The following is a 14495-nucleotide window of genomic DNA, read 5'->3' on the forward strand; positions in this document are numbered from 1 at the left end:
CAAGACACAAATTAGAAGGAATCCAGACTTGACTAAATCCAGCACTCGTGGAAAGACTTTTTTTTAACCTCAAAGCATCTCTAAAATTCCCAAATCCAGCACCAAAAAAAAAGATGAGCTGAAGCACCACAAAATAAGTGGTTCTTGCTGCCTGTCTATACATAGCAAATACCCTCTCCTCCTCAATTTGTCAGGAATATGAAAAATGGAGAAGAAAACCAAGCCTCTAGCCAGCTCTGAGAGAGCTCTCCTAGCAGTTCTCATGAACATGACCCAACACAGCGTAGAAAAGGAAACATCACCACGTGCTGGCCATGGCCACATCTGACACAAGCATCCAGGTATCCTCCAATGAACCACCGTGAGTGATTTACCCATCTGCAGATGGGTAATAACTTTAATTATTACTGGCTTTCCAGCAAGATCAAACCCTTGAACTTGTTTTTCCTACATGGCCACACAGTATCTTGCTGCTCTATGATTTCTGCCTTCACACTCTTCATTTGGTAACATAAAATCAGCACTTACAGCATGTTCCACACAGACAAATTACAGCATTGCTCTCTCAAAATAGCGGCCCCGCAATCACATGTGCTCTGCTGTCACTGTCTGAACCCTCAGCCTTAATACAAACTTTTAACTAGGACCACGACCATCATTTCTTTTTCCAGATCACAATTATTAACCAAGAATAATGTAAATACATGTGGTATCTTCTAAAGCACCTTCAGATTACTTAAAAATTGTATTGCTGAGTTCACAGTTTTTTAAGCTTTGTTTTAAGAGACTTAATCCCTACAAATTTATAACAATAATACCAACTAAGAGTAACTTTATAGTGAAGCATAAGGGCTAGGAAGGCAGGGACGGGTTTAGTTTTCATTTCTAGGAGAGATGCTGGTCACTGCAGCCACGTGCCATGGACCATTGGGACAAGCAGAGATGTCACCTGCTTTATGGGTGCCCTGAACACAGGGTCCCAGCCCTGCCTGGACAACCCCAGTGCAAACCCTACCAGGCTCGGATTAAGCCCTGCTTAAAAGCTACCACATCTGATGGCCTGCACGTTGTGGGAGGCATTTACATAAAGGSAGGACAGTTTGTGCCTGACCTTCTACTGTCCAGCGTGGAAATTAAAAGGGGAAAAGAAAAAGAGAGCCCAGCCCTGGCCTCTGAGAAATGAATGGGGCCAAATGAATGGATGTCATTGTCATGTGCCGAGGCTCTAAGTGGCAGTTAATAAAGCTGAGGGACGGAGGAGACRGAACAATGAGCAAGGCTGAAATAAGCTCCTTGTTCCTGGGTCCGGTGTATCACAGATAACAGCGCGCTGAACCCCACAGCAAAGGCCACGAGGATTTTAAGAGCACCTAGGAAGCCTCTTGCATGTCCCTTTTTCATACACTACTGSGTGTGGGCCCTAGGATCGTTGCCTTGCTAAACCCACAGAACCAGCTTCGGAGGCAAACGGACCAGAGCCACCGAATCCCCGCTTCAGCTCAAGGCGAGCCCCACAGTCTGATCCCACAGGACGCCCKGGCCCCTGTGGGGATCCATCACCACGAGCTGCTGTGTCTGACAGCAGATCCATTTTGCAGCTCCAGCTCTGTACAAAGCAACCAAGGCCATGGGGAATCCTCAGATTCTGCTTCCCCCAGGCGCTTGCCTTCCCCAGCTGCACAAATCTGCTGAGGGCATCAGTTCTGACCCGCAGTTTCATCCAGGCTCCTATCCCAACAGGAGGAAATTGCAGGGTTTCCAGGTTTCCAGGGGAGAGGAGCTGCAGCCCTATGGAGTGCAGCAGAGCCTCCAAAAACCCAGCACAAGCCCAAATTACAGAGCTCGGGGCTGCCAAAGGCTGCCCAGCCTTCAGCCGCCTTCTTGTGGGCGCCCAGGCCTGACCACATACTCAAGTTTCCTATTTTCTTTACCGTTCCATCCAGTGCTGCATTCCCTCCCTTTGCCCTCACCTCCTTATGTCACCGTGTTACCAGCTCCGCTTACTCTGCTCCAAGTTCCCCTCCTTCATCCAACTCAAATAATCCACTAATAGCCAAGCAAAAAGCTGCCTTTTTTTCCCCTATAGAAGTTATTTTTCAATGACATATGTGTGAAGCATACGGGATAGTTTAAAAACCAGATTCCCCCTCACGACAAGCTGTGCTGCATCCCCACCACGGCTCTTCTGCATCTTCCTTCCTTGMCCCAAAAGTTGCCGTTTCCTGGCTCCACTGATTTATTTCCCTTTAGTCTATGGAAAATTGGGAACAAGATTAGATCCTGCTCGCTGCACCGCCCACACAGAGCTGGCTCTGCAGGCGTATTGTAAGCAGGACTCTCACACCATGGAAAATATGCAGTAAATTTAGTGAAGCTGCTGGCCCCAGCGCCGCTGTTGGGGCTGCACCGAGCCAGCCTGATTCCTGCCTCCCTCAGCCCTGTGTCAACAGGGGAACGGCATCTGCTCCGGAGGTGTTGATCCCAAAACGCCGTGGGATTCATTCCCACACCTGGCTATGAGGGAAAGCGAGAAGCAAAGGGAAAGAGCAGAGGTAGGAAGAGCAGGGAACGAAGCTCAAGAAACACTGGGGGAGCCTGGAGACAGCTTTAGCTATTTTTAATATGCTCCTGTCCTAGGAAAAAAAGGGAGAAATCCGGGGAGTCATTACCCATGTGCAAGGTATGAGCTCTAGGTTGCTGGACAATTTRCACCTCTGCTATAAGGACAACTCAAACCTCTGCTGTAAGAGAAGGAAAAGCAACTAAGTTGGCAAAGCAGAGTTGCTTTTCTTTGGTGGATTTCCCCTTTCCCAGCTAAGCTTTCTGTCCACAACCCAGAGATCCACCCCAAGTTATCACCCTCGACCCCGCAGCAGCTCAGGATTGAGGGCTTCATATACACAGAGGCTTTTAACCAGTTCTTGGAATGTTTCCTGCCCCAGGAGGTAAATACAGAGTCCAGGTTTTATGGATTAAATGGGGGAAAAACAGACCTGGCTGCCAAAGTTATCTCAGGTTAAGTGGGATTGCATGTTTAGCCATGGGGGTATCTGCTGACACAATCAGAATTTAAACCTAACACCAAATTTTGGTTGCAAAAGAATTTTCCCACATTTGGCAGGCAACCATCACCAAACCATGGAGCAGCGAGCAGGACACATCTGCTGGGACCACCAGAGAAGGACTTCTGTGTAGTTTCCTAGGGCAATTTCCCACCATTTCTGCAAATCCAGGGAGCACTGTACAAGAAAGCTGAAAATGGAGCTAAGGTGCACGTGGACACACAGCCCTCATTCCCACTCCCTTCTCCCCCTAGGAAACTAGGGGGCCCATCTGCCCCAGTGTTCACAGACCTCGCATCCCTGCTCCAAACTCCTTCTGTGATCATGTTTCAAGAGCACTAATGTCCAAGAAAGACCATTTTCCTTCTGCAAGGGAACCTCTGTGAAAGGCTCTCACCTCTACTACTTTCAAGTCTTGTGTTTAAACATAAAAACCTGTTTAGCTTCCATAACAAAACCAGTTGGGCACTACCTCAGCTTTTTATCCCAAAACAGAGCCTGGCTTTGCATACCCTATGGCCTGAAGATGCAAAGCTCAGCCTAGAAACATGCTTATATGACCAAAACTCATTAAGAAAGAGGAATTAATGCAAGGTGATTGGCATGGCTAGCAGGGACTAAGCATCATAGCTCAGCTCGATATTCTGAGCAGCAAAGCTTTAAGAGGGTAAAAATGCCAAATTTGTGTTAGGCATCAGAGCCCTACGAAAACCTTGCTGTGTTTKCAGGCGTTGCAGGGAAAAGAGCAGTGAACAAATGTAATTTTCCCCAGATTCCCTCCTCTGCACACACACATTTCGCTCCAGTGGCCAGAGCACTGTTTGTTCACAGAGACTCGACCTCCTGAACCAGGGCCAGTATGTGGCTACGTGTGCAGAACAATGAGTCCACGCTTAGAGACTTTTTTCCATGTTCTTGGAGGGAAGAGAAAAAATACACACACACAAACACACAAACCCCATCCAATACTCTGCACAACTCATTAGGAATACCCTCTTCCAGCTCCTGTCCCCAGGGTGATGTATTTATTGTGAACATATACATTCAATCCTGCTCAGCTCTGACAGCGGAGTACACCTGCACACTAGGGATGTCTGGAGCGGGCTCGGATTTTCCTTTGGGCTTTGGCAAGCAGCCCAGACTGCCTCAAAAAAAATAATAAAAAAGCCTCTCTTTTTGCAAGGAACATGCATTTCATTTGTTCGTACCTAAAGCACAGGGGAAAGGGTTGAACGCAGTCAACTAAGAGGCTTCTAGACAGGACAGGTTCCCTATGCTGGGCTTCATCCTGAGGTTTTCACTCTGTCCTTGCTGCAAGGAGAGGTGATGTACACAAAAACCTGGCCTAGGGGCAGGACAGACTTCAAGCAGCATCCTGCAAAGGCAATAAAACAACAACAAGTCCCTAAGTTTTACTGAACCTTCACTTGGAGCACTGAGGACACAAGCTCACCGCCCTGTCTGAGCTGTTTGCCCAAATTAATCGCTCGCTGCTTTTGCCTCAACCCTTCCCAGCGTCTCTRCCTGCAGTTTGGTTTGGATAAGTCTGATTTCCTATAACAAGTTGCTGCCAAACTGAAGGAAAAAAAAAAAAAACAGGCTCTTTCTAATGTAAGGGAAGAAAGCAGACTTATTCCTGTCCACAGACTTCTGCTCCACCAATGCACTTTTATGCAAATAAGAGTAGCACGTGTGACCCTGTGCATTGATGAAGCTTCCCAAATTAGCAGGGAAAGGAAAATATCCACTGCCTGGCTCCCCCGACACGCTGTTGCTCCTGCTGCTGTCAATGATCCCTTTTACATATTGCACRGGGATGCTGCCAACGACGTCCAGCTGAAAACCTACCCGCAGCAGCATGAGTATTCAGCTTCCTCCCTTGTTTAAACTGAGGGAAAAAATCACCTTTCCAAATGTGCTTCCCAAGCACGTCCCAATTTTCTCTCCTCTCCAGTATTTTTCTACCACACTCCCAGTCCCTTTGCAGTGCCTCTTTGCTCCCGGTGCCCCTCCGGAATGACATCCCTTTCCAAAGTCCTGTGTAAGCCCTGGCGCGATGTCACGGGAGAGGAGCAGCTTTCCAGCATGACATCACCCTGTCTGGGCTCAGCCATCGGCGTCTTCACCTCAGAGTTTCCATGGAACAAAGCGGAGCTTCTCCCCAGCCCGCTCCTCCTCCCTGCCGCTATTTAGCAGGGAAAAGCAAACTACAAATGCACCCATCAGCTCCAAGAGTAACGACACCACGTTGAGCAGCATCCATCAAGCACAATGAGCCGGCCTGTGCCAGCATTTAAATGGAGAGCTCTGCCAGGTAAGTGTCAGGAGCAAACATGTGGAATTTGCTCCCYGAACCTCGTACTCCCTTTGGCGGCCCGCAATCGGTTTGAAGGATGAGGTCTGTCTTCCAGAGGCTCCTCCGGTTTCTTGCTAGCAGCTTGTACTTGTTATCCCGGGAGCCCCACTCGGCAGGAGGAATTCCTGGGTGGGAAAACACAGGCACTGGGGTCTGCCCGACTCTTCTTTCCAGAATGGCTTTTGCCCTGGCAAGGAGGCCACCATGCAGCATCCCAAGAGGATGGTGGTGATGGAGCATCTTCCCTGCTCCCTGTTTCTCAGCACCCTTCCAGCTGACAGCCACCTCTGCCTTCTACCCCACCCTCAAAAACAGCAAGTTATTTAAAACAAATTAGTCTGCAGGCATCACTAACGAGRCAAGAATTCATTACGCTTTGCTAACAGTCATCAGGACAGACCTCTCAACAAGAAATTGCTCCAGTTTGGACAACTTTTTCCATTTACAAGCACCTACCGCCTTGTCTCTGCGCTCAAGCAGGGAGCAGTCCCTGCTTGCAAAGCACAGCCCACAGCCAAGTACCTCCCTCGGTGCTGTTTGATACCTCCAGCATTGACAACATCCAGGCCAAGACAATTACATATGAAAAGCCAACAAACTCATCTGCAAGCATGTCCTCCAAGCAAGGACCTGCACCCACAAACAATTCCACAGCAAAGCATTAATTTGAAGCTTCTTACCCAAAATAACGACACTTAAAGGACCAAAAGCCTTCCCAGACAGCGGACCCTGGATCCTATCGGGGTCCACATGGATCCTGCTGCAAGACTGGGGCTTGACTCAAGACAAACAGCAAGAAACAAGACGACCATAGAGCTTCCTAGGCCTGGTGCATAACTTGGCCATATTAGAAGATAGATGATACACTGCATAACTGTTAAATCTCAGCAAAAGCCTTTTTATGGTCTGTTTGAACAACAGCAACAAAAAAGCACACATCTTTGTTCACATTATCTATGACCGTAGGCTAGAAGACATTCAATACCAAACTGCAGTAATTATCCACACACACCCAGCATGAGGTTTCTTGTACAGTTTATGAAAGGGAATTTATCACTGAGAAATAAAGACTAAAACACTTAATATTTGGGTTTTTTTGTCATCATTAGTAATAATGCCATGTCATTACAGGTGACACTGTAGCCATCAGTCTTGCCTGCAGCCCAGCTGCCTAAACTGACAATAACCAAGTAAATTAACAGCAAAGCAAGAGCTCAAGGTGAGATATTCTCAAATAATTAACGTGATGTTTCTTCCAAATCTGCATTTTCTCTTACTGGAAGCTGATTGATGTGGGCTCCTCCTTTTGATCATACAAGAAGGTATCCCCTTTGGATTCAAACCAGGTTACCTGGAGCACGGATTGGAATTTGTGAGCTGTTTTCCAGCGCTGGGGCTGGACACAGTCCCATCCCTCCCATTTTCTACAGCCGTGCAATCAGAGAGATGCTGATAAAACCAGATGACGTCCCTAGGTAAAACGATCCTGTAGGCAAGACCTCAGCAACAGRAGCCAAATATCACATTTGGGTTGTGATTAGACTGACTGCATTGCTCGGACGTGGGCACCAAGCCCAAACCCCATCAGTAATTGCAAAGCCATCCAGAGGCACAACCCTCAGCAAGCGCAGACATTCCCTAGGCAGCGCTGCTGTTCCCAAAGAGCCCAGGCCTGTGATTTAATCCATTCATCTCAACAGCACCGCTTCACTAGAGGACCCCTTGGAAAACCCAAAAGTCAAAGGAATGCCGAGAAAACCAGCAACAAAACAGAGAATTACTAGGAAAGTGTGGAAAGCTACAGGTATCTTTAAGAATGAGCCCTCACGCTGGCTCAGGACCCTCTTTTCCACCCTCTCCCACCACGGCGGGCACTCGCCGTGCCCCACGCCGCCTCTCCTCGCGCTCCCTGGAAGGCTCTGCAGCAGCAGAGGTGCCATCAGACCYGGCAGGGCCGGCGGCGCCAGCAGCCAGGGCTGGAGATCAGCTTCTTTCAGCAGTCTGCCGAGGGAGTGAAAAAACCACCCCGGAGCACGCGGCCCCGGCGCATCCTGACAGGGAAATTCAGGTGAGCACAACTCTGATTAATTGGTAAAGATGCTTTTTTTGAGGGTTGACCAAAAACCTAATGCAAAAGCTCAGCCTGCTTCCTTTCTCCTGCTCTGGGCTAAGCCCAGATCTTGTCAAACGTGCCTGGTGCAGCCCTGTGCTCAGTAAAACACACGTAGGTTGGGGAGACTGGGGAATTTGTTACTGCTCCTGTAAATAAGAGCTCCAGGGCGCTCCATGCCTGGTCCCTGCTCTGTTTTTATTTGCACAAGAGGCTCCTGCAAAGAGGACTCCCCAAATATTCCGGAGGAGGAAAGCCTGGAGCTAGACATGGATTGGGGGATTCACAGCAGAGCCTCCCACGGTACCTGTGATCTGAAAAAAAAAAAAAAAATGCAAATTTTGCAAATAACGCAGCCCCGTGTCCCCCTCTGCGGCTATCTTCCTGCAAGGTTAGATAGACACTATATAACGCAACCCTATAGAGCAGGCTATGGAACGGCAGCTCTGTCTGTAGAGGGGAGCCCTCAAGCTGTCCTCAATAACAAGCAGGATCCTTGGTATCGTTTGCACACAACTTAATAAAGCAAAAGCCATTGATCCACTCCAACCCCAAAAGCTCCTGGGGAAAAYTGCACCCTAATATTAAAAATAAGAGCACTCCCCAGGGCTAAAAACACCAAAGCCAGGAGCATGGGAAGGGAGGGAGGTAAACCGTGACGATAGCGAAATTAAACCCGGCGTTATCAACCTTAAGGATAATAGCTGTTTACATGGACAAAAGGACAAGATTARAAGGGAGTTGGCAGGTCGATCCGAGCGCGGCACCCGAGCGGCACCGACGCTGCAGTTGAGGTCACGGAAGTTTCTTCGATTTTCTGTTCTATTTTCTTTATTTTCTTTGTCTTGTCACACCTTGAAATGTTCAATGGCCTTAAAAGCACYGTGGGCACCTTGCCCAGGCCTCCTGGCTCGCCCAACACAACGTGCCCTCCCGCCACTTCTGATGACTTGATTTCACCAGTGGTCTCCCCAAACTCAAGGTGGGAAAGGAATAAGGAATAAGAAGTATCCTCCTTTTAGCACCATCCAAAACGCAGCACTGCTCCCTGCCTTTTCCTCCCAGCGAGGTCTGGCAAACACAAATACCTCTGTTCATCCATCAGTTTTCCTCCTTTGGCACAACAGCATATGCATAAGCCTGAGACTAACGTTGCACCTTGTTTTGCAGAATCAGAGGAAACCATTTAATGCCACAGCACCAGCTGAGCCCAATGCAATGCACTCAAGGTATCCAGTCGGACAAAATTGGCTCCTTCCATTTACAGGAAAGCCAACCAAAATAAGCACCAAATAAACAGCAATATTCATACACATCTGCATTCTCACTCTTAGGAAAGGCAACTTCTTTTTTCTCAAGGTAAATGCCAGAAACTACCCCAAAACTACACATTTCTACATACTCAAAACACCACTTACCTTGCAGGACAGCCCCAGAAAGCTGTAAATAGCTGAACCAAAAGGATTTGAATTAAGCACATAGTTTTTACCACGGTTTCCTCAGCAATTCCACCACCACCCACAGAACAATTTTAACACCCTAGTTCTGTGGCTCAGCTGGGGCTGTAGGGCACTTGCAGGCGCTACAGCCTCACCAGGAGTCTTCGAGGAGACAGATCAGGAGAAAAGCAGGAAATACAGGATTTCCTGCAGAAATATGAACAGCAATACACACCTGGGACTTTGGCAAGGCCTGGGCAAGTTTCATTTTATCAGCCCACCTGGTTTACAGAGCAACCCTGAGTAGTAAAACAGAGGACTGGGCCACGTGCTATTGCAGGAACCAAGCGGGGACTGTAGGCTCAAAAACACCTCTGCAAAGGGGCTTTTCACCTAATCCAGCCCACAGTGACATTTTGCTGTCCCAGATGTTATAATAGCACTTTACGTCTATAAAAGACCCTCCAACTGCAGTTTTGGGGATTTCTTTTTTCGTCACCATTTCTGGGTTTGGGTTGCTGATGCAACCCAACATCAGCCACCTTGCAATGGAGCCATGACTCGGCCCTCACTTCACCCCACACGTGCTAAACCAGAACGACTCCAGCCCAAAGTGCTGAASTGCTTTTCCAAAGGACCATTGCTATGGAAAAGGGCAGGTCAGGAACACAACCCCTCTGCAAGGTGCCACCCCCAGGGCCATGGAACACGCAACGCGTTGGTCAAATGGACAGAGCCACGTGGTTTTGGCTAAACATATCCAAGYTTTGCCAAGCAGGGGCAATATTCCAGCCCAATTCCCATCTGAGGATAAGGAGCAAGTCTGGGGGAGATCATTGGCATCCACTGAGGCCAACAATGAGTTCTATGCATCTTTCCAGAGCAATCTCATTTCAGAGCCTACCGGGTACAGAAATGACCCACAGTCATGCTTGATAGGTAAAACCTTCAGCAGAACGTCCACTGCCTTTCAAAACACATTAAAAACAACCTCACAGCAAAAGAAGCAGTTAATCGCTCTTCAAAAAAAGCAAGATACATTCACATGCCTTCTGACTTCTCTCCAGTGTTGCTAAATCCACAGGAACTCTGCTTACTGCAGCCCGGCCACAGAAAGAAAGTGTTTATCTTGCACCAGGGGCTAGCTCTTTTCTYCTGCTCTCTGCAAACGGCTCTTTCCTGCCTCACAACATCGTGCTCTCCCGCGCAGCACGAGCCCGGGCGCCGCTTCCCGAACCCAGCGCGCCTGCCCGCCGCTTTTGCACATGTGTAAACCTCTGTTTGCAACAACAGCTCCGCACAAACCCTAACTGGTACAACCTGGGCTCCTGCCTGGGCCCCTTCTCAAACCTGCGCGGCATTCCCAGGGCTCTACAGAGAGATCCACAGAGCCTCCCAACTAATTGAATTTTAATGAGGGGAAGTTGTTTTTCCACTGGAAAAATGTTGTGCTACAGAAATATTTTGAAACTTCTCTAACTTTCCCCGTCAGAGTTTTTTAAGAGTATGRGCAAGGAAGTCACCCCTTGTGTGAAACTGCTGCTTTGCTTGTGACCCAGATAGACCGAGAGTTTAAATAACTTGAGTTTTCCAAACAAAAAAAAACAGGTTTTATTTGGTTTCGGTCCTGATAGGTTCAGAGAAGGAGAATGCGAATCCCCATAACTTAGAGCTCTTACTGATTCTTGTTGAAAAAAGGACTAGGCCTCCACTCCAAGGCCTTCCACCTCACTCCAGGTTAACTTGGTTATTTTAGGTTCTAGCAATAGGAACAGATATAACATCCAGACACTGGACATGAGGATTTCTTTCTGGGTCCACTCCATGGGGACAACTCCAGAAAACCTGGAGAACATCTCAGCAACCTTAGGAGTTCAAGATAGTTGCCCATGGGACAGCAGCGGCTTCATCTCATTGTGGTTGGAATCCAAAACCCAGAAATTAGCAGCTTTCTAGGCATTCATACCACCCTGGGCTATTTACATCCCTTTCCCATTTTTCCAGGCTCAGATTTTATTCATAGTTTCTGCTTGRACTTGCAGAGTGCAGAGAAAAGGAAGAAGCACCCACAAGAAATTAGGCTGCTGAGATAGGAATCGGGAGATCAGGTTACAGCTGCCTTCAGGAAGTCTATTAATCACGTTCAGTTTAAAGCTTGGGCATGTGAACGTGCTGAAAACATGGATGGAGAAGACAAGAGAGGAAAGGACAAAGATGCTGGAGAAGCTGTTTAACATATGTACTAATATTGTACAAGACAAGAGCAAAAACACGCAAACTGCCCAATATGCCAAGTTTCTCTGGAAGCATCTGCAACAAGCTGGTAGTTGTCTCATGCTTGGAGTTGACCAGAGGGCAAAGGTCTCCAGCGAAGAGGAACAGCAGCTGCTTTACACTGTCTCCCAAGAGCCACATTTCACAAGTCCTGTCAACTTGCATGCCAGGAAGATCATTTTCAGCATGGGGGTTGGTGTCCAATCTCCTAGGAAGGCTTAAGAGGAGAGGTGGGATCATCTTGACATGCCTAAGTGCATGTGTTGCCCTGTCTGGAAGAGGGTCTGTTAGCCTTTAAAAGCCTGTAAAGGAAGATCTCAAGCTTTAGGAGCAGTTTTTGCACCTACATGAGCACAGCTCTGTACACTCTGCAGCCTTCAGAAAAAAGCAGGTATCACTACAGCCTCATTAGCAGCAAGACAAGTCTMCAAACTGCATCTTCCTTAGCCTGTTTGGATGCAATAGTGACTTCTTTTAGAGCATCTACTAGATCTTTGGGTCCAGTGGCCTTCCAGAAAAGCTGACCACCTTACATAACAGCTCTGCTTACAGTATCACACCCAGTGCAATGGCAGAAATTCTTGGCAGAAGGTCCAATACTTGTGAAAGACGCACCAGTGCCCCCTTAAACCCAGCTTTTACTTTCCATTCTAATGGCTGAACTTTCCAGGGACTGTCTATTAATTCAATGCAGTTTAAGAGATGCTGCTCGGACTCCTTAACTAGGATTTTGGCAGCCACGTTCAGTCAGTGCGTTCTTGCTGTGCTTACAGCAGACCAGCTCCCAGATGTTGGTAATGTTAAACAGACTGGAACTTGCCTTCCAAGTGACAGATAGTGCAATGCAGATRAGAGCTGGCTTCGCTATGACTAATTATTCCCCACTGTCATAAGATGCTCCCCATTCCTTTGCTGTATTTGCCTGCTAAACCCAGGAGCAAACATCCCTTCCTTCCAAGCAAACATGACATAAGGAGATACAGAAGTCAATAAATCTTAGTTTACACTCCTCTGCACTCTGATTTCAGTTCTTTTAGTTTTCAAGATCAAGGTCAATATTTTTGCACAAGAACCTCAGAAATGCAGCAAAACTGAGACTGCCAGTCTCAGTCAAATTCATACATCAAATGCTAGTCAAATTCATATATCAAGCGAACCGCTATGCTACAGGAAGAACTTCTGCTATATTCCTTCCTCCTCTATAGTCTTGCATCTCTGCTCAAAAGAAGAGCTCACAGAAATATTCTGCCCATCAAGATTTTGGGTTGCTTTTAAAAAGGAGACTGCTCTTACACCAAAGGGCAGGAAACCAATAATCAGTGTCCAACACATGCGGAAAGAACAAATTCTTACAGGCCTCCGTGAACTGTGATTTGCAAGGGAGCCGCTTTCCCTCAGCCTCTGTTAACTGCCCCTGAAATACAACCTAAATCACAGTGCAGGGATGAATGAAATCCTGCTGCATCCAAGGGTGGAGCCCTTCCCACACTGAACAAGCCAAGAGACTGCAAGCTACAGACATCCAAAGTCCTGGCACGGCAGCTCGTCTAGAACAACAAGGGCATGAAACCAAAGCGAACCAGGAGAGCTCCTTCCAGCACATGCTCTGGCTTACTGTTTTGATGGCTATTACAGAAAGCATTCACCTAGCTAAAACAAATTCTGACAAAAATCTCACAATTCTACTACACAAACACCCAGGAAATGTCTCAAAAACAAGCTAACAACTTAGCAAAGCAGCAGCCAGCTCATCATCTCTGTGGAACCTCTCCAGCTCCATGGTGCCATGCCTTACCTCGAAGACTTCCTCATCCAGTATCCTTGTCCCAAACACAATGATGCCATTGACGTCAATGATGGGGTGGTCGCTTCGGTCCAAGAATTTGGTTATCTTCTTTTTACAGTCCAAAATTAAGGTGACGTTTTTCTTTTGCACACTGATGGCTACTCTGTGCCACCTGGAAGAACATAGTCCCCACAGAGGAGTTAAACGGAGCTTTGGGCATTCAAGAACAAGCCAGCTTTATAACAGTGACTCATAAAATAAYGTTCCTGCAAAACTTGACACCAGTCATCATCAAAAGGATGAAAGTCATCCTTGGGCTGACCCAAAATGTGCTATTTGAAATGGAAATTACTAGCTATATTGACAAAGAATGCCACTTTGTGGCATCTGTCCCTCCAGAAGAGATAAGGGGGTATGTTCCTAAGAGGAAGTACATGAAAATCTGTCAAGGTTACTCCCTAATTATCCCTCTTTTTCACTCTCCTTATGTCTGGCAAAGTATTTAACTGGACACGGTACGGCATGCTGATTTATCTAGGTCCTTTGTAACAAAATTCAGTTYTCCTGTCCCCCATAAATTTCAAATAACCTGAACTGATTCTTCAGATTCACCTTTTTTATATCTGCAGTATTATCCGGGAAAGTAAAAAGTTYAAGAATGGAAGACTTGGCAGTGATAAATGGCACGTACATACATTAATGCATAATYCCTATTTTGCACACAATATTCAACATATGCTGGTATCAGTATAAACAGTGTATTTTTTTCCCCCTTTGTGCATAAAATTTCACTTACTTGCCATCTGCTAGGTTAATGCCTCTAAAGAGAGGATAGTCTTCTGGGCCTGGCTTTCCTGTATGGTCTTCATACAGGAATACAGGAGATCTACCCATCTCCACACCAATTTGCTGGATCCCTTGCTCATTGTAAATTGAGATCAAGAAGGACTGACCTCCTTTCTTTGCTTTTACAGTGGTTAAAATGGAGAAGTCCTCTGGGAATGGGGAAGCTGGAGCGAAAAAGCAAAGGGGTTAGTCAGGTCATTTCACAAACATTTGTCTAATGAACAGCCCTCTTGCCTAATTGCCCACAGGGAGACCACTAGCAACTATTTATCCCTATGGCTATGTGCACATCAGCAATGGCAAGTTGGAATTGAGAAGCATTTTGGCTGCCACCCGAACACCTGAGGTTCCCCCCCAAAGCCTACTGTGCTACGAGGTTGTGATGTGATCAGCCCAAAGCACGTTGCACTAGCAAAGCCGCTGAAAGGCAGCGTGTCCCAAAGGTTACCTGCTCTAACAGCACCTTAATTATCAGAAAGTGGTTTTTTTCAAGGTTGTTGCAATCTGTYATAGAGGCAACAGCACGTCCAAGAGGGCTATTGTTTTGGGATGAAAGAGCAGAGGTCCTGAAAAAAGTAGATTTTTTTTTTTTTTTTTGAACCGAATACCCTTTCCTTGGTGC

The 14495-nt window shown here is 47.1% G+C and overlaps 1 protein-coding gene across 2 annotated transcripts in view; it reads right to left on the bottom strand.

The window, feature by feature from the left end:
* The window catches only part of COL5A1 (collagen type V alpha 1 chain), a 128563-nt gene that overhangs the window by 78779 nt on the left and 35289 nt on the right, over nucleotides 1-14495 (bottom strand). For both annotated transcript variants that reach the window (XM_026049182.1, XM_026049183.1), the window contains exons 3-4: nucleotides 13824-14037; nucleotides 13037-13199 (exon numbers count right to left, since the gene is read on the bottom strand). In XM_026049182.1, the coding sequence (XP_025904967.1) occupies nucleotides 13037-13199; nucleotides 13824-14037 (377 nt within the window). The remainder of the gene's footprint in view (nucleotides 1-13036; nucleotides 13200-13823; nucleotides 14038-14495) is intronic.

This window comes from Nothoprocta perdicaria, unplaced genomic scaffold (assembly GCF_003342845.1).
Source record: "Nothoprocta perdicaria isolate Ctin4 unplaced genomic scaffold, notPer1 scaffold_6, whole genome shotgun sequence".
Taxonomy (NCBI): Eukaryota; Metazoa; Chordata; class Aves; order Tinamiformes; family Tinamidae; genus Nothoprocta; species Nothoprocta perdicaria.